We start from the raw sequence: 19,661 nt of genomic DNA, 5'->3' as shown, positions 1-19,661 counted from the left end.
CAAAATCGATTTTGTCAACAATTAGTGATTCATTTTTGGTTTTTCTCGATAATTATGAAAAATACGGGAATATTTCATGTTTGACCCACCAAACTCAAAGCATGTTAGTTTTCAATTAGACACCATCAGAAGTTGAAAATAAAATCATATTTTCTACAACGAAAAGTATCTTAAGATCAAAAAAAAAAAAAAACATTTATTAATTAAAATTGGAAAAAACAGACATTGTACCTAAACAGCTATTGTAAAACCAATGTATTCAATCCAAATCTGGCCAATTACAATTCTGATTTAATCACAAATATATATATCTAACCAGGTACCAGGTTTCATCGAAAAAACCGCACACTTATTGAAAATATATTTTTGATCGTTTCAGATGTCTTGACAATGACGCCAATGGCGGCAATATGAGACCCTTACCGCCGGGTCAAGATGGAGTCGACTACTGTAAAATCCGCAGAGACCGAAACCACCACCACCATCACCACCACCATCATCACAACAATCACCACGGCGTTGGCGGCGGCAGCGGTGGCGGCACGTTGCGCCGGTCGTCGGCATCGTTGTTGGAACCACCGTCTCCCGCCGAACGGTACCACGGCACCATCGAGGGTCATTACCGTTTGCATGACCTGGCGCTCGATCGGTACGTCCCGCCACCGTCCCCCGAACGGTACTCATCGGGCGCATCGTCGGCCGGCCGGTCGTACCAACAACAACACCATCACCAGCAGCAGCTGCCGGACGATAGGTACTCGTCATCGTCGTCGTCGTCGTGCCATGGCGCCGTCGTCGGAACAGGAAGTGGTAGTGGTGGCGGCGGCGGCGGCGGCCGCAACCACTATCTTCCGGTATCGCAGAGTACGTCTGAAAGCTTCATGTCACCGCCGTCGCCGGTGGCCGAACGGTTCGACTATGCCGCGCGTCACCACGATAGTTACGCCACCTCAGCCAAACGTAACGAATCCGCTTATTCCAGGTAAGCCTGCAGCCCCGACTATCGGTGATTCCCGTCCAACGACACCTAAAAATGCAACGCATTAGGTCATATCGGCGGAAGTGTGTACGTGTGTTTTGTGGACTTGGTAAATAAAAAAAAGAGAGAGAGAGAGAGAGAGAGAGAGATCATAATATATCCTTATCTCGAGAACGGATGGAAATCGTTTAAATTACTTACTTTTTAAACCATATAATATGTGTAGTATCTATAATATCTTTTATAGATATAGGTACGTAAAAGTAAGCTGTCTGCGGCAGATTAGACATCGATCCTCGGACCAGTATAATATTTTGCTCACCCACCATTTTACTTTTAACGAAATACGCGTATGATGGAACTTTAACACGTTTAGTCCTAAACTTTTTATCACATACTATATTTTGATAACGGTTTCGTGAGATAAATAAAGTAGGTAGGTATTATGCACTTAACATAAAAAAAAATTGGTATTTTTTTAATCTAATATCCCGATAAAAAGTTGTGTTAACTGCAGTGATATTTTTATATCTGCATTATTTTGTTTAGATGGTAGGTAAGTTATTTTAAAAATTATCTTTTTCCAACACTGAGCCCGAATCGTTGATACGTAGAATTTATCACTCAGTCCTTGGGGCCCGCTTATAAAATTTATAATATAATATTCCCATACTGGCCATACTCCAATAAAATAAACATAAAACAAAACTTAGCTAACGAATAATTACCATAGTTTATACGTCATATAGTTTGTATACAGTAAAACCTCCTTATAACGGACTCCCTATAAGACAGAGATCTCTATACAACGGAAAAGAACAGTAATATCTCGTATAACCAATACCTAAAACTTATATTTTAGTTTTCTGTCTCCTTATTATAGAGAAACGTCTTTATACTGAAAAAATCTGTAGGTATACCGAGCCATTCCGTTACATGGAACTTTTAATGTGGTTATATATAGAATTTTGTTCTAATGATAAAATATGTAAAGCACACAGGTGGTACCTATTTGTGCAAATTTTCGAAATTCTACCGGAAATTTGAGAAATCCCCTGGGTTCATTTTAAAAAAATGTGCCTTAAAATAGGTACTGTTTGCGCACATACAAGATATATATGATATAGATGATATAGATGATATAATATGATAAGTATGATTCTCGTTGGATTAGTGCAATATAATCGTATACGAATTTACTAAGATGCTGCTTATTTAAAATTTATTAGTTTTGACATACATATTATTAATAAGAAAAATAAAAAAATTCTCGAATAATTAAGTATTATATAAACTAACGATGAAAATATTTTCCTGTATGGTTAAAATTCTATTAAATGACCCATCATATTTTCCAACTGATCCATATGACTAAAATGTGCTATGTCAAATTTTTAAACAAGCATAAACTAGCCATAACCTTTTGATAAATGTGTGTGCAAACTATTTATCAAATTTCAGGTCAAATATCCAAAATGAGTGCAAACGGTTGACAGCTTTCTATAATACTATAATACTCTATATAGTGATCCCTTGGACCTTAGAAATAGATAATAAGGCTACAGTTTGCCTTTTATAATATATCGTAGCTACCGGGGTTTTAGATTTTTTTACACAGAAGTTTGCAAGAAATCATTATATTAAAAGACCGCATCAGTAAAAACTTTTCTTTGTCTTACACACGTATGTAATTAAATAAAAACTTCTTTCTGTTCTTCTCTCGATGTGATTAAATTACTTATATTAGGGTTTAAAAAATGATTATAAAAATATAAAAAATAATATTATCCGTGCTTATATAGTTGAAAGTAATATTTGGTTTTATAGAAACCTATAGCTGTAAAAGATTTAATTTTTTAGTTACTAATCAAATTAAATCATTATTACTTATTAAAAAGTTTTAAGAAGTGTCACATAAATGATCTTTTTAATTTTTAAATAGATTATATTATAACATTTATTTAAACAGTTAAATGCAATACGATCACGATGAGTGAATTAAGTAGAAATGTTTGAAATTACGTATATTAAATTTAACACACACTCTTGCGTGTGTAAGATAGCGAAAAAATGATACTATAGTGTGCGCTCCTAGGAACGAATTAGATAAGATGATACGTTTTTCTCAGTTTCCCTAACGGGGTTATCTAAAATGTCTATTTTATGGTTGGCGCCATAAAAATGAAAACAATAAAACGATACGAGCGAAGAACCTATTGGTTCTCAGCTATATAAAAAACAGCAACCCCAATCAATGCTACATTTCTAACGTAATACTATAAAAAATATTGGTCTAGCTCACTTTATTGTTATGTGTTTGCGATTATCATAGGAACGGTTTAAGACAATCACACAATATGTTCATGATCAATGAGGGACTATAAATGGTCGAAAGGGTTTTTTGTTAGTTTTTCTGATACTTTTTCCTAATGCACATTATCCAAGTACAATGAAACAAAAATAAAATTAACACAACGTGTTTTATTGATTGATTTTTATAAAAATGTATTACGAAGAATGTTGAAGATTCACAGAATTTTGTTGATTAGTTATTTAAATAACAGAATACTGCAAAGTTTAGTAACGATCGTTTATTACACTATGGTTAACTTTTTTTTTAATAACCCCTATTTTATAAAGTTCAATACACGTAATACACTCATACGTCCTAATATATTTTAAATACATTTCAAACATTTAAATATGTAATATATCTACAACGATGGCGTAGTTATGATTTTATTCTGAGGGGGTGGGGATATATAATTTGTAACTTATAATTTAAAACATAATATGAGTAATTTTATAATCTAGTATAAGTTAATGCATTAAACATTTAAAAAAAAAGGCTCTGGGGAATCTATCCCCATAATCTCCCTCCCCCCCCCAAAAAAAAAAAAACTACGCCATTGACCTACAATTATACGAATATATTTTTACGAGGGAAACGTGCATTACTCAAACGTATCATTAGAATATAATTGAAGTCTTAAAACTATAAATAGTTGAGAAAAGTACTTGTGAACTCAGTATAATATTGTCAGAATCATATTAAATCGTACAGCTACGTTCCGACCACCTTTACATATATATTATATTTATATATTCTTTTCTTTAAATACTATAGTCTATAACTCTCTTCTCAGAATAAATTTACCACTGAATAATAAATCACTGTATAACATATTATACCATTATACGATGTCCAAACTCTAAACTTAGGTATATATACTTAATGAAGTCTTCTGAAGCAAACATCATAATATTATTGTTGAGTATTATATAATCCCTTCCGTGTGATCCTGTCAAACATTTATGAAACATTAATATATGTATAATAATAATAATATTATGTATGCGTATAAAATTCATTTAAAATTGATAGAAAAATGTTTTTAAATATGTGTTCGGTTGAAAAGAAAGAAAAAATTGTAAACATATGAGCAAATTAATTTTTTTATTTGTTTATACTACTAACTCTATAGCTTAAACGAGTAAGGCGAGCGGGTTTATTATTTTAACACTTCTAAACTAAAATGTATTATTATTATAGTAAAATGTAAATTCAAAAACTTTAATTTAAGATATGCGTGTAATAAATGCGTCTATGCCTTGAGGGGGGTCAAACGCACGTCCCAGTAAACTGTAAATACGCCACTGAACGTTTGCATATATGTAATTTAGTAACCACAGCTAAACCACTGCGCAGTGTAAGGTATATCGCTACTTTATACCTTCGCAGTTTATGTGTATATATTATTATATTCAACCGCGGCAGCATAATTTAAGACAGTATGACAGAGTATTGATTATATAAGTATCGTTACGGTATACCTACCCCTAACTTACCTTCACGCTAGCGTACATAATGCGTGTGTGTGTCTGTGCGATACTCTATACAAAAGGTTTATTTTAAAATTCAACAAAACCTTATAAACATAAATATTATATTTTTTTTAACCATCAGTAAAAAAAAACACGAAAAATAATTTTTCTCCGGTATATTTTTTTCCCTAGTTGCCCGAATTCCTCAAAGCTTTTATGAAAATAAACACGCGTTTATATACGTACGTCCTGCACGCGAATTACATGTACGAGGGCGGTATATCTTACCGCACAAACATTTATTTTCTATTTTAGCCGATTTTTCTATAAAACTTTTTAAAAATTATAATAAACGATAAATTTCCCTACGTTGGTGTGGTTTTACATATTGATAGAGCATTGATAAGGACTGTTGACCGAATGATTTTTATACATACGAGACATTGCAGCAATGCAGTAAACACCCGATGTTAATATACAGTGATATCTCACTATAGCATCAGACACCATATAAGGGAATTAAAATATGTCCCTGACTAGTGGACATAATGGCTGTCCACTATAGGAGGGTTACTCGTATTTTTTTAAAACTTTTTTTGGCAATAGAAGTAACAACGTATTTATATAAATTTGTATTTTATTTTATATCTTATTATATTTAAATTGTAATACATATAATTTAGTAACATAAATGTGTACACTGTGTACAACTGAAAATTCTCATATGCCTGCATAAGTATTTCTAACATTTAATCGTCGGGTAACAGGTCCATTATGAATAGTTACACTTCTTTGAATGTCTCCTATATTAGCTTAAAAATTTTTATTTTTTAAAATTCTTTTATTGTTATAGAATAATTTTATATTGTGTACCTATTAAACACGCAGTGAAGCCAAATTCAATATATTCCATCATTAATACGTTTAAAAATAATTTAGTGCAATAATCGCATCTTATATCATTTTTATACGTATAAGTATAAATTAAATAAAATAGCTTAATCGGAGACAATTAACATCAACAAAAATATTTCATTTTTAAAAATAATTGATTGGTAATCTAAAAGAATCATTAAACTATTTATCTGTATAGCTAATTTATTTTGTTGTAAGCTAATATCTTGTAGAATTGCAGTTAACTTTGTACCATGAATAAAAATATAAATAAAGACGATAAAATTTCCTCGTTGCCATTTTGCAATTATATTGCAATTCGCTATGTCCGTGTCCATATTAATGAAGGAATCCGCTATTCTGTAGTCATATTTTTTATATTCATTGCGTATATAATAAATGGCGGGGATTTTATAAGGGTCCTCTCTGTTGAGGGTTGTTCTTAAATAGAGGTTTCGCTGTAATAACGTGAACTGCGCGAGTGGGCCGGCACGTTTTCCCATTTTTCCGTGTGTTTATATACTTAACAAACTTTCGGGAAACACCATGCGGCGGCGGCCCATATACCGCACACACAATCGATTGTCGAAACGGCATAATATATTATTATTATGACGAGAAAACACGTGATCCCCGTCAAAATGACGCGAACAAATGCCTGTGCGGTAAATCGAGCGCAAAAGTCGACTCCTCCGACGGTGATCACACGAAACACACGATAATTATTATAGACCTGCGACCTTCTAATATAATATCTTAATCGCGGCCATAGATATAGGAACTACTGATGTCTGTAATTTATGACCGTGTATCTATATTATGGAATGTATGGCTATTGATGGCTGTATTAAAAAACAAATGCGATGCGGTTCGAGATATTTGTTGCAGCTTTATTTAAAGATGAAAATAATATAAAATAAAATATAAATATAAAAATATGACTGGCGATAAAAATGAACCGCCCTGCATAATCTTTCGTAAATCGTAATACACAGGTACCTATAATGATAACGGGGAATGCAAGGGAGCTCGGTAGTTTTAGCACTGAGATACTTCCTTTTGTGCCTTTTGATATGTACATAAAAACTTCAAAATTTTTGATACCTATATAAATAGCACTAAAAAATAAATAATAAGAAATATTTAAAGCAAAACTTAGAAAAACATCATTAATTCGATCTGTTTTTATAGATCTGTTTAAATTTAAATTTAAATTTTTTATTCGTTTCTATGTACTGTTAGGAGTAGAGAATACCTATCGGTTATTAATTATTAGAGCGAAAAAAAAACAATTCTATAAATAAAGTATACATTTAAGATAATTCCAATCATAATTTTATAACATTTTTAATTAATAATTAACGAGTGCAAAAAAAGATTTTTTTTAAACGTGTTTGATTTCTTTTTTATTACAATATGATATATGGTGAGATATGAATAAAAATAAGTAATATACTTGAAAATAAGCAACAATAACAATGTTCGACTACACCGTATACACAGACAACAAAAAAAATCTTAAATGCGTGGTATCCTCTATAACATCACGACATCGTAACATAAAAAATTCGAAACGACTTTTATTTTGATCAACATGCTCTAAGATTTTTCAAACAAAAATTGTCCAGTCCCATACGCCGTATAAAAAATAATATTGTTATTAATAAAATACGTCTTGTTACAGGTACCACATACCGGCCGAGAGGTTTGTTCCCATTGTTTCTCCTGACGATGGTTACGACGGCCACTACGACCGGTGTGACGACGCGGCATATAGCTCCCGGAAAGAGGCAGCCGCACTGTACTCGAGGGCGTCGGCGATCGTGGATGCGATGCCTTCTTCGGCTGCCGCGCTGTCCAGGGCGTACGCGACAGCCACCCTGAGACCGTCGAACCGCTGCTGTACTGGCCCGCTGTACAGCAGCAGTGGCAGTGGCGGCGGCGGCGGCGGGTGTGGTTACCAGTACGGCACCGTCAGTCGATCGCGGTCTCCCAGGGATCTATCGCCTTCCGGATTGGTCAGGCAGCAAGCCACCCACTTGTCTTCCACAGGGTCACCGGCAAAAGGTCCCACGAACAACAACAACAACGGTGCAGGCAACAACATCATCAACAACAACAACAGCGCGTGCCTGGTACAGTATGACGCGCACTCGGCCACGCTGCCCCGGTGTAGTAGCGCCAACGTTGTTTGTGCCGGACAAAACAGTTACGACGAACCGGCGGCCGCTAATTACGGTGGCACGCACGCGGCCACGCGCCGCATATCGTCGTCATGCATCAGGGAGAGTTCGGCGCTGGCGTGCTGTTCGACGGCCGCTTATTCCGGTCACGCCGCACTGTCCGGCGTCAAGAGCTCGGCGGTCGCGACGTCAACGGCTGCGACGACGGCCACGTCCAGCTCGTCGGCCGTCGCCGCAGCAGTAGCATCAGCAGCGGCGGCAACTTCCACACCATCCACCGCAACCCAAGCTTCCGGCAGCGGAAGTGGCGGTGGCAACAACAACAATAACAACGCACACTGCCCTCCGGCTCAACCTAACAACGCTTCTTGGTATGTTTAATATAATATAGCAATATGGGTTCCTATGGCTTCCCAAAGGCGGGAAAATTAATGAATAAATTTAACTTGAGTTAGAAAGTCAACGTTTAGCTACAAAGCATAAGTTAATAATTCGTATTATATATAATATAGAGATGATGATAAACAATATAGTGAACTCCAAAAGTTCAAAGTTGATATGGATACAAATATTAACTTTACGGGGTTAAGCATATTTAATTTTTTTTTCAGTTATTATATTCTAATTCATATATTATTTATATAGTATATATAAACTTCCAATTTTTTTTTTAAACTAAATTTTTGGTTTTAAATGTATTCTATATTATACTATTATTTTGTTAATATTATTGCGCATTAGTTGTAGTGGTTAGGCATTTGTCTTATTTAAATTATTATTAAATTGAAGATTTCGATGCTCATTTTTGGAAAAATCTAAACAAATTGGAAATTATATTTTATATTTTCATTGCTATCTTAATTATAATACTAATACACTGCCCGATACCTATTTAGAGGGAGTGGGGTTGATACGGTATATTATATTAACAACAATTACTTCTCAGGAAAAACTCTTGCGGCTCATTGATATGTCGAATTTTGATAATTTATTATTTTTAACAGATAGATAAGAAATTTTACAGATTAGATTAAACTTTCAAAGCCTGAATTTTAATTTTAATTTAAATAATGAAAACAAAAAAATACGTCTGAAAAATAACAAATATTGTGCATTATTCAAACTCATAATTTTTACTTCTATATAGGTACTATAATTATATAGTTTTGAAAATCGTGCTTTGATCAGACCTGTAAAATGTACTCTTTTTTGAAAAAAAAATTAACGAATTCCGACTATTCTACAAGGTATAAGTTTTTCCTGTAAGTCGTCGTCTGCCACTTCTCCAGTAAAATATATCTTCCTCTTGCCCAAAATTTCATGATCTTTGTAATCCTTGTATGACCTAATTAAATCGTGTTATCTTATATCTTAATAACACTTAAATCTTGTTATTCTTTACCAACTTTGTTTTTATTTTTTCACTCCAAAAAGTAAATGCTTTGAGTATTTATAATGTAAAACGTTTTAATTTTTGTTCTGGACGTTTTGTCTTTATATTGTTCTTATAATAATTGGCTATTGGAATGAATATATTATGATGAAACTGCTGTCAGGTTCGAAAAGTACATATTTTCCTCATTTAATTAAAAATCAACTCCATAATCGACTGAATGTCTAGAACTGCACGTAAATACATTTTTTTTTTTTATAAGTGATGGATAGGTGCTTTTGATTATATTGTTATATACGTCTTTACATTCCATAGGGAAATAATATTATACAATCATATAATATCAATTTATACATTTAATAATAATAGTAGTTATAGAGCTTTATTGCTTAAAAAAATTAAAATATTTTTTAAATTCTAAATTTTACCATGGCAACTTTTTCCCCACGCGACTATACGTGTAATATAATATACGTCACGCAAACCCTGCAAACCTATGATTTTATTTTTGTCGTGGCATAATATTATAATAGCACGTTTATGATTACGGCCACGGAACAAAATATTTAATTAAAACCATTACGCGTCGTATCGACGAATGCGAATTTTCGTAAACATCGCCAATGTACGTTCAACGCTGTACTTCTACACTTCATAGACATGGTGTATGAAATTATATAGATAATGATTATTTTCTATTGTCTAGCATCGTAATAATAAGAGCAGGGCGCGTGATACATCAACTCCAGACGATGGCCGACGACGTTATTTCTCGTGAATTGTGCACAAAAGACACTGGTGTTTTCGAAATATTTCCTTTTACGTTCTATAAGCAAACGAGTTAGTTGTTTTATAGGCTAAAGTACGGTTTTATACACTCAAGATCTTGATGGTTGAAATTTGATACGGACATGTATGAGGTCGTAATAGTATATTATCCATATCCACTTCTTCGGGCTATCTACAGTAGACCACACACAAACTGAATAAACGAATTTAGACTTTCGCAGAAGTAATTATATTTGTCTGTTTAAGAACAAAAAAATGATACCTAGGTACTTTATAACAATACGAAATATTAAATATCAGCTACCTATTTGTTTTTCTTCTAGGCGTTATAATAATATTATTTGATGGGCTTATCAAGGCATCATAATGACCGTTAAGTATATTATATTATGAATGTGACCATAATCAAAAGCTCGTAATATAGCTGTATAGTGTGTATAAATCAAGTTGATGTTTTCATTTCTTAAACTGTTTTTAAGAACATTTTCGTCGAGAGTTAAATTGTATTACTGAACACGAGCGTACAGTTCTGTTATAATTTCTGATTCTGGTAGACACTTTATACCATTTATTGGTATAAAATGGTTTAATATTGTATCTTACTACGTCTATCCTATATATTATTCAACAATGTTAGACTTTTTTGTTTTCGATTATTTAAATAAATGGTTTTTTTTTTTCATGTTGTACCTATAATGACTAAGTGACAATACTTAAAACAGGTAGAGAATGTGGAAATTATAAATCAAAATAAACGAAGAGATTTAAGTTTTAAATACAAAACAAATTAAAATAATTATAATCGAATACCTAAATATGATAACGGGAATAAAGATTCGTTAAACATAATCAGATAAATTCCGACATTGTTAGAGTTATACATTAATTATAATAAATTGACCGTTTGATAATAATTATGTTTACCAAAAATCTCATTATTATTATTATTATTTTTTTTTTTTTATTTAAATAAGGCTTCAACTCCTGAGGTTATTAGCCTGTAGTAAATACAAAATACAAAATAGTAGTCATAGAGTATTGATCTTAAAGCTATGGGGACACATTATGTTTAACAATAGAGGGATTTTGTGGAGTATATGTACATTCAATTATTTTTCTAAATTAATCTCATTATTATTTGATGTAGTTACAAATATTTGAAATATTAAAATAAATATGACTACTTGATAACTCCCTTATCCTACTTTAATATATCACGTTTTTGTTTTTTGGTCAAACGATTTATTTAAATTTTATTTAATATTAACATTTGGAACTATTAAGTAAAATATAAAAGCAAAGCCATGATATAGTATCGGATAACTTTATTTAAGCAATAACTGTTAAATATAGGTACATTCTGCAGAATGTATATTGTTGCTATTAGAAATTTGTGGTCTTAATACATTTTTAAAATAAATCATTTTTTAAAATCTCATCATATTCATTATTTTATTATAGTTCTCAATAAAGTATTATAGGTATTATTAGGTACCTATATTCTAGGACCATTTAAGAAATTTCGGAATATAAATTTGTTTCAAAAACCATATGATTGAATTGCAAACCTATTAAATTTACATTAAGTTTTAACGTTTAAAATAACGACAGTGAATTTTCATAATTCTTATCAGAAATTAAAAAAAACTGTACTCTGGCTATAAAAAAATCTTATTACAGAACTATAATAGTTGCCTACTATGTTTATTTATTTATTTATTCACTATTGTTTACTACTGTTTATTTCTAAATGATATCGTGAAGAACTTAGCTTTTAAATAATTTTTTTCATGAAATCCTTTATGCCAAAAATGTCATGAACATTTTTTAAATGATCAATTAACAATTTCCCCAAAGGTTATTTTTCATTATGCATATCGCTTATCGCATAATCATATCTAACTAACATAAACTTATTAAAAATAACTTTTTATCAGAGTTATCCATCATATTAATTATAATTAACAGTTTTAGTAGATTATTTATGAAATAAATTGATTCGTTTTTTTATTTCATCAAACTTATAATTCATTCACGTATAATTTGACCATTTCAATCTGTTCAGGAAGGTTGTAGATATGTTAATTTTATACATTTGATATCTAATAGATATAACTTTTAACAATAATAAAATAAAATATAACTGTTCATAAGTTATAGCCTATGGGTTAATTTTTAAAATGTTATGTAAGCATTATGTAGGTCAACACAGGATTTTATTCGTAGTATTTCCGTATGATAATACATAATATGGTTGCATAATATCACAGAGCTATATAATATGATACATCTACATGGCTCATTTGTCATGTTAATATTTAAAAAAATATATATGTTCGATAGTCAGACAAACATACGTTTGAATGAACACCAACGACACGTACATATAGCTTCTGTAGTTTTTGCAGCTTTACCGTGGTTGTTAAAATTAAATTTACAGTGTATGTAATTCGTTTTTTCATAAGCTTATAATATATACAGGTATGCGCAATGGCCTGATAGATGGATATATTGTAAATTTTCAATATTATCGTCGAAATAAGAAAATATTATTTCTATCAACAACAATATAATTTAATTTACTACTAGTTTTACAGCTTACATAATATTCACTTCCCCTATATGGAAATCCGTAAATTAAATATAATGGAAAACCAATACCAATGTATTATTATACGATGTATGTTATATCTATATCTATATCTATATATATCTATATATATATATTTATATACAATAATATATATATTACAATATAGTGTACACCAGTGGTGAATATAGAAATTAATTTCTGAAGGGAGGGGGGTTGTAAAAAAAAATTAATAATTCAACACTCCTTTTTAAATTCTAATCATTTAACCCCCAAAACCCCCTTAAATACGCTACTGGAGTACACTTCACCTCTGCACACACATATAACATATACATTATATGTAATTCATTGTATAATTATTGTATTGACGATTTTGCCGATTTTAGAAATCCTGAAGCGTACTCATAATGTTTTTGTACGAGTATACTGCACCGACTATTACCGGTTTATATTTGGTATTTCAAAAATACATCAGTATGAAAACCACGTTCCATTATCCGCTATATCTCTTAGTATAGGCACTTATTATCACTGGTTCACATTGATTTACAATACATAAATACCAATACAGCCACACTCGTCTAATAATAATAATACATTGGCTATATTATTGTTTTATTGTTGAGTAAGTAATCATTATTTTTCGTTTTCAATTCATAGATGCTACTCAACTCAACGCAAATATTCATTACCTGTAATACTATTATTGTTATTGGGTTTCTATTATTTACTGCTATTGTTTTGCGTATTTGCGTGTAGAATTTGGTATTGTAATTTGTAAATGCCTGAAAATGGTGTAATTATTATAATTATTGTTACGGGTCTTATGGTAATTTTCCATTATATCCCACTTTCAAATACATTCAAAAGTTGTTATTATATTATGTTTTTAAGTATTCGTTTCTTGTTTATCTTCTTAGGCGATCCGAAAGACATTTCTTATTCCTTTTTAAACAGGACACACTATAATAATATGTATTATAGTCTAATAAGTTTTTACAATAACGCGTAGTACGCTATACCTATACTGACAATGCTAGGAATATCCAAATATATATATATATATTATATTACCAATTGAGTACTAATTAACAGCAATTTATGAATAATTGTTTTGTATGTCATAATAAAATATGTGCATTCACTCGGGATTATATTTTTAATTTTAATTACAATTTACAATGGAAAACTTTTATTTATTTTTTGTTTTAAGTTAGAAGTATTAAACGATTAGATGGGTTACTCTTTGGGTACTTTTTTATCCTTAAATGTGTAGGTACACTATGACTTATGAGACAATATACGCCACAAAATCAATCCCAATTATTATAAAGTACGGTTTGTCGATGTTCAAATAATGAGTATACAAAAGCGTTTCAAAAAGTTCAAAAAAATTTAGCGTAGGTAATTTACTCTGCCAGCATAATACATTTTTAACAGATCATAAATGAATAAAACGGATAAATAAACTCTTCTAATAATACATTTAAAAAAATCGTGGTGATCGTTTTGTAATAAAAATATTTACCTTCGAGTTTTTAAAAGTTATGTCTGATAAAAAACAAACCTTGGCCTGCTATTTTATATCTTCCTCGGTCGTGCAGTGAAATGATTAGTATAATTTATTCTAGAAGGACTGATATTTTTCCATCTGCCGAAATGCGTATTAATAAACAACGCCCAATCAGCTAGCGCCGTCGCGCGAGTAAAAGCTGCTCACTACTCACATCCCCTCCATTTTGGACACTTTTTAAATGCTATAAAGTGCAGTCACAGTCGCACCATATAATACAATATATATGTGTAATATTCCCATTCTTATAACATTATAATGTACTCTTTCTGTATTTCTAAAAATATTGAAATAACAACAATGGTATTCAACGAGTACCTATACATATTACATATAGATAGGTATATCTATATACCTATATATACATACATTAAAATTTTTATCAAGTAGTACACTGAATAGTTTCACAGCTTTTTATCGTTCAATGGGTTTTTTAAGTGGGTAATACACCTATATAGGTATGCAATAATATTATAAATACCAGAAAGGTATTCAAATTGTGCGTCGCGACTCCCAGGGCCGTTTTATATATTATGTCATGTTATACGATAAACAAATAATTGATAAAATTTATAAAAATTGATTTTTTTGTTATTTATAATTTGGGAGCCGTCAACATTTTGTGAAGACACAAAGAAATCGTGGGATGAAAAAGTTTGAAAACCTCTAAGCTATACATATATAACCAACAATCATGGCACGTTGGGAAATTATAACGATTATAGCGGTACTCGAAAGTATTTTTTTTAATTTCAGTTTTCAATCTTGCATATAGTCGCATTTAGTGAAACAAATTATTTATGTACTTAAAATCGTGTCAATATATAGTTATGAAAGTTTGTTTATTTTTCACATTTTTTGTATCAAGACATAAGAATAATCCTTCGGTTCTTTGATATATTATGAAACTAAATCTGTAGCAAATTGTGTTTTATTCATTTATATAAATCTAATAAACTACACTCTAGATATAAAAAAAGATTTAATGGATTTTTGAAAACCCCATCACCGGATAACCACCAGAAAAAAATGTTTTTTGCCCACGTATATCTACATTTTTTTAAAACATTAATAATGTAAAAAACAAAATGTTTGATCCGAAAAAGATTTGCCGCTGCTATATTAGAAGTATAATTTGTATTTAACTATCAAGTTAGCCAAATTAAAATGCGGACCAGAAATTTTATAGGTATACGAAGTGATCAAGTAAACGTTAAACATTGATATTATTTCATAAAACTTTTTCGAAAATACTTTTTTTTTATACAATTTTAATACGATTAATTATATTTCTGAAAAACAACTTTTTTACTTTTAATACTCAGAGCAGGTAGTTTATTAGTTATAACGTATAGCTTATAACTATTATAAATACGTCTTAAGATCTTGATGATTATAGCAGTGGATCGACATTTTGCGGGGTAAGATCCACTCCATTCCGCTCATAAAAGCTGTAAGTACCTAGATACTGCTATTACCAATATATGTTATAACTTATAACTTAAAACTTATAATAGCTACTTATCCAAAATTTGATTTTTACAAGCCGAAGTACTCCAATGTCTAAATTAATACTAGCTGTTTTGAAATAAAGAATTAAAAATGCATGTTGTAATTTAGTAAGAAAAATAGGAAATGATAACGATAAAAAAATAGTTAGTATTGAATGTGACCATGAAGGTCAGGGGTTTAAGACTATGAATAACAGCAATAAAATTCTCGTAAATTTTCGTAAACAGTAAGATAAAAATTTAATTCTAATATAATTAATAGTCGCCAAAAGACCGCCTATTTGCGTATGATGTGCCTATTCAATAGGCCCTATTGCAATCGTCTTATTACCTACCTCCAAAAAAGTAAATTGTTTTTTGTTCGTTAATATGTGTAATTGAAGACCGTACATGTCTCCTCTTGGAAAAGGGGGGTAGTATCATGCATATAGTGATGTATACATACATAAATCACGGCATGATCTTCCTACTAGGTACCCATTTGTGATAAGCATTGACGAAGACCTAAAGATCGTTTCAATGAACAAATACAAAAAAAAAAACAAAAAAATATGTGTAATTGAAAGAACGTTAATTTAGTATCGAACTATTTTTGACCAAATGTCGGAATTCTAATTCAGCATTAACTAAAATATTAATATACAGTATACATATTTTGCTTCCCATCTTCCTGCTCCCCCTCCCACCCGAAAAAATGTCCTACTACAGCCTTGAGTCCGATACCTATACGGCTATACACAAAATTAGTTAAATAGTATATTATATACCTCATAGGTACCTCTTCTAAATTCTCAATAATAGGTGTGTTACTTTCATTTTAAAATATGACTGTGGAAATCATCGCGAACTACAACGCTGCCCAGCGGAATACGAGTGAGTTCGTAGACCGTAGTCCATAATAACGTAGGTAACAGCTAAACAGCATAATATTCTGCGTAAGGTGCACCATCTGTGTACGTCGTACGAGTCTTGTCGGATCTAGGTCAATTACTCATCTAGTTGTCAAATATTTATCTGTATTTATCGGCAATCGAATTCATAGAGTATATTGTATTTTTTTTTTTTTAATTTTACGGCAGACGACAGTCGATAACTACAATAATATAATCGAATGACTATTATTTTTTTAATTTAAACATTGTTCGCCACAACCGGATACCATGTTATCAATAAGTGCCTAGCACAGCCAAATAGGCACAGTGTACGACCTAAACTCAACTTCGTATCAGTCGTATCTCGTATAGCAAATGGTAATATAAATATTATAATTTCAATATTCCCGATTTCGTGACACTAAATTTAATGATCTATTAATATTAAATTCGCTATTAAAACATTAGCATTATGCGATATCCTCACACAATAAAATAGTTTCTCAGTAAATCTGTAAAAAAAACGCAGTGGTTTTCAGCCTCAAGAATTTTGTAGGTGTGCCGTGAGCTTTTGACAGACTTTTTATAATTTAAAATAATTATAATAATATTAATTAATATAAATAAATAATAAAGTAAAAATGTGTTTATTTAATTTGGTGAAAAAATTGATGTTTAATAAAACGTTGTTACTTGTTAGTGGCTGACACACATGACGTGACGTGAAGATGTCGTGAAGAGCACTGTGTCTGTGTGTCTTATTTAAAAAAAAAAAAGGTTGAAAACCACTAATCCAGCGGGTAATGTAGCTAAATTTCACTATTCGAAAACAATAATTAATATCCATCAGGTTATTGTTAAATAGGTACCGTCTACATTAGCTAACAACTAACAAATTTTAACGGAAAAATAATTTAGAGATGATTTCATATCTTTATTGTAAAAATTATCAACAACAGAGAAGTTACTATTGTATAAATTGGGTAATATTACACAATATATTGAATAAACTATTATGATTTATGACCATTGATCGTAAAATATTAGAAAACCAACAACTTCGAAACTTTTCCGTTGACAATGTTTTATAACTTTATAAGATAGGTACGTAATTGACGCGGAAATATTGTATTATTTTATATAAATTATTATAATTAAATTAGTTATTGATCTCAAAAACATCCTCCCATACGAAATTGATGATTGATAATTTAGACGATTTTATTGGGCGAATTAAAATTAATTAACAATTATTACGTTTTTGCTTAGTGGAAAATTATTACTTAGTAGATACTATTTATAACCATAGAGGTATGGGTATTTCCATATCAGTTAAAACATATTAATAATATTATGTTCTATGGTTAAAATAAATTTTTTTTACGTGCCACCGAACCATATTATTGACATTTTATCACTGATAACACAACGGAATGTAAACGAAAACATGTGATAATAAACAACGATAAGTCTAAAACTCTAAATTAAGACCATATTTTACTAGGAACGTTGAAATAAAGAATTCTCTATGTTGGCGATCAAGACTAACACATTTTTTACATTTTTTATTACCATTCAAAAATTATTAAATTGTATTATTCATCAGACATATTTTCAAAATATTATGTTGATGGCAGTACAGGTTGGAAATTAAAATCAACTTCTTTAGCCAATTTTATTTTTCATAATTTAATTTTCTTTTAGGAAACCTGGGTTTGCCAAAGGGTTGACTATTCAAGGTCAAACAAACTCAAGATCTCCACCACTCTCCATAACTTCAAGCCCTGGATCCATTCAATCATCTAGCAGGTATGTTTTGTTATGCAATTTGGATTAATAGGCCCAATGCAATTGAATATTTTTTTCCTAGTTCAAGCAGTGGTGTCCATTCAGCTCCACCAAACATGGAATCCGCGGCTGAACACAAATATGACCCTCCATTTAGGTCTATGTCGGCTCCTGCACCCAGTAATTCGCAACCGTCATCTTCATCCACTGAAGTGACTACTGATAATTCTGAGGAAACTGCTAGTACATGTACTGTACCTGCCAACAGCAGTGGTTCAGACCAGCCAAATAGTCCTCCATCAGAAACTGTTTATCAACCAAAGAACATACACCATCAAACGTCTTTACCAATTTTATCTTCAAATATAATGCATAATAAACATCGAACATTTCACAGATCTACATCTAAGACAGAAGCTGTAAAAAAGTAAGATTTTTTATTGATCATATTAAGCTCGGTTTTTGTTTTAGTATGAATTATACATACATATTCTGTACAAGTTTTAAATAAATTTTAGGTTGAGTCTAGAATAGGTACCTGAGGTATATTATATTTTGTACCTACGTAAATTTAATTCTCAAGAACTGCAATAATCTATCATATTATGCTTATGCACTATGTACAGGAAACTAATTTATATGTACAATGTATATCTCTATAATAAATAAATAAACAATAAGTTCTAGATATTCTAAATATTATGTGGCAAAAATGTAAAAATATGTGAACAAAATTAAGTATAATATTTCCTAGAATATTTCTTATTTTTGATTTTTACTTTCATGTGTAAGTCACAAATCTAAAATTTTTTTTTTGATGCCTTGATATTTTATGTTTTGAATACTTATATGAATATTTTAATACCTAATTTCTATCACCAATTGTACATAATATGTTAATACTTCAAGGTAGCATGAACTTAAAAGTGATCATTGGAAAATTATTTAAAAATATCTTATTGAAGTACATTTTTAATTGATTCAATAATAAAAATAAAAAATTCCATCTAACAAGATTTTCAATTTATTTTGTGTAGCTTCATTAAAAGAGAAACAGCTATGTTTTTTGGACTTGATGAAGAATTTGAGGAAACTGAAAAACTTAAATGGCTAGATAGAAGAAAACGTCTAGCTACTAGAAAATATGGAGAGTTGAAAAATGAATACATTAATTCTGTAAATGAAATTCCCACAACTCAAATTGCACAGGTATTTTAATTCAATTTAGTTTTAAATATTTACTATCTTATTGCCTTTGTTA

The 19,661-nt window shown here is 30.7% G+C and overlaps 1 protein-coding gene and 1 long non-coding RNA gene across 3 annotated transcripts in view; one reads left to right on the top strand and one right to left on the bottom strand.

Moving 5' to 3' along the window:
- The first annotated feature begins 410 nt into the window (after positions 1–410).
- The window catches only part of rho-5 (rhomboid-5), a 29,993-nt gene continuing 10,742 nt past the window's right edge, over positions 411–19,661 (top strand). For both annotated transcript variants that reach the window (XM_015515542.2, XM_015515541.2), the window contains exons 1-5: positions 411–982; positions 7,383–8,252; positions 18,317–18,421; positions 18,483–18,827; positions 19,438–19,609. In XM_015515542.2, coding sequence (XP_015371028.2) covers positions 411–982; positions 7,383–8,252; positions 18,317–18,421; positions 18,483–18,827; positions 19,438–19,609 — 2,064 coding nt within the window. The remainder of the gene's footprint in view (positions 983–7,382; positions 8,253–18,316; positions 18,422–18,482; positions 18,828–19,437; positions 19,610–19,661) is intronic.
- LOC149059026 (uncharacterized) lies at positions 979–14,298 on the bottom strand. The gene is made up of 3 exons (XR_016190140.1): positions 14,185–14,298; positions 13,349–13,441; positions 979–1,027 (listed from the first exon to the last, which is right to left on the bottom strand). It is a non-coding gene; the product is annotated as an uncharacterized LOC149059026 (long non-coding RNA).

Source organism: Diuraphis noxia, unplaced genomic scaffold, assembly GCF_037042655.1.
Source record: "Diuraphis noxia isolate RWA-SAM2 unplaced genomic scaffold, SU_Dnox_SAM2 contig0002, whole genome shotgun sequence".
Classification (NCBI taxonomy): Eukaryota; Metazoa; Arthropoda; class Insecta; order Hemiptera; family Aphididae; genus Diuraphis; species Diuraphis noxia.
Note: the sequence above shows the minus strand (reverse complement) of the source record. Positions and strands in the feature narration are given on the sequence as shown.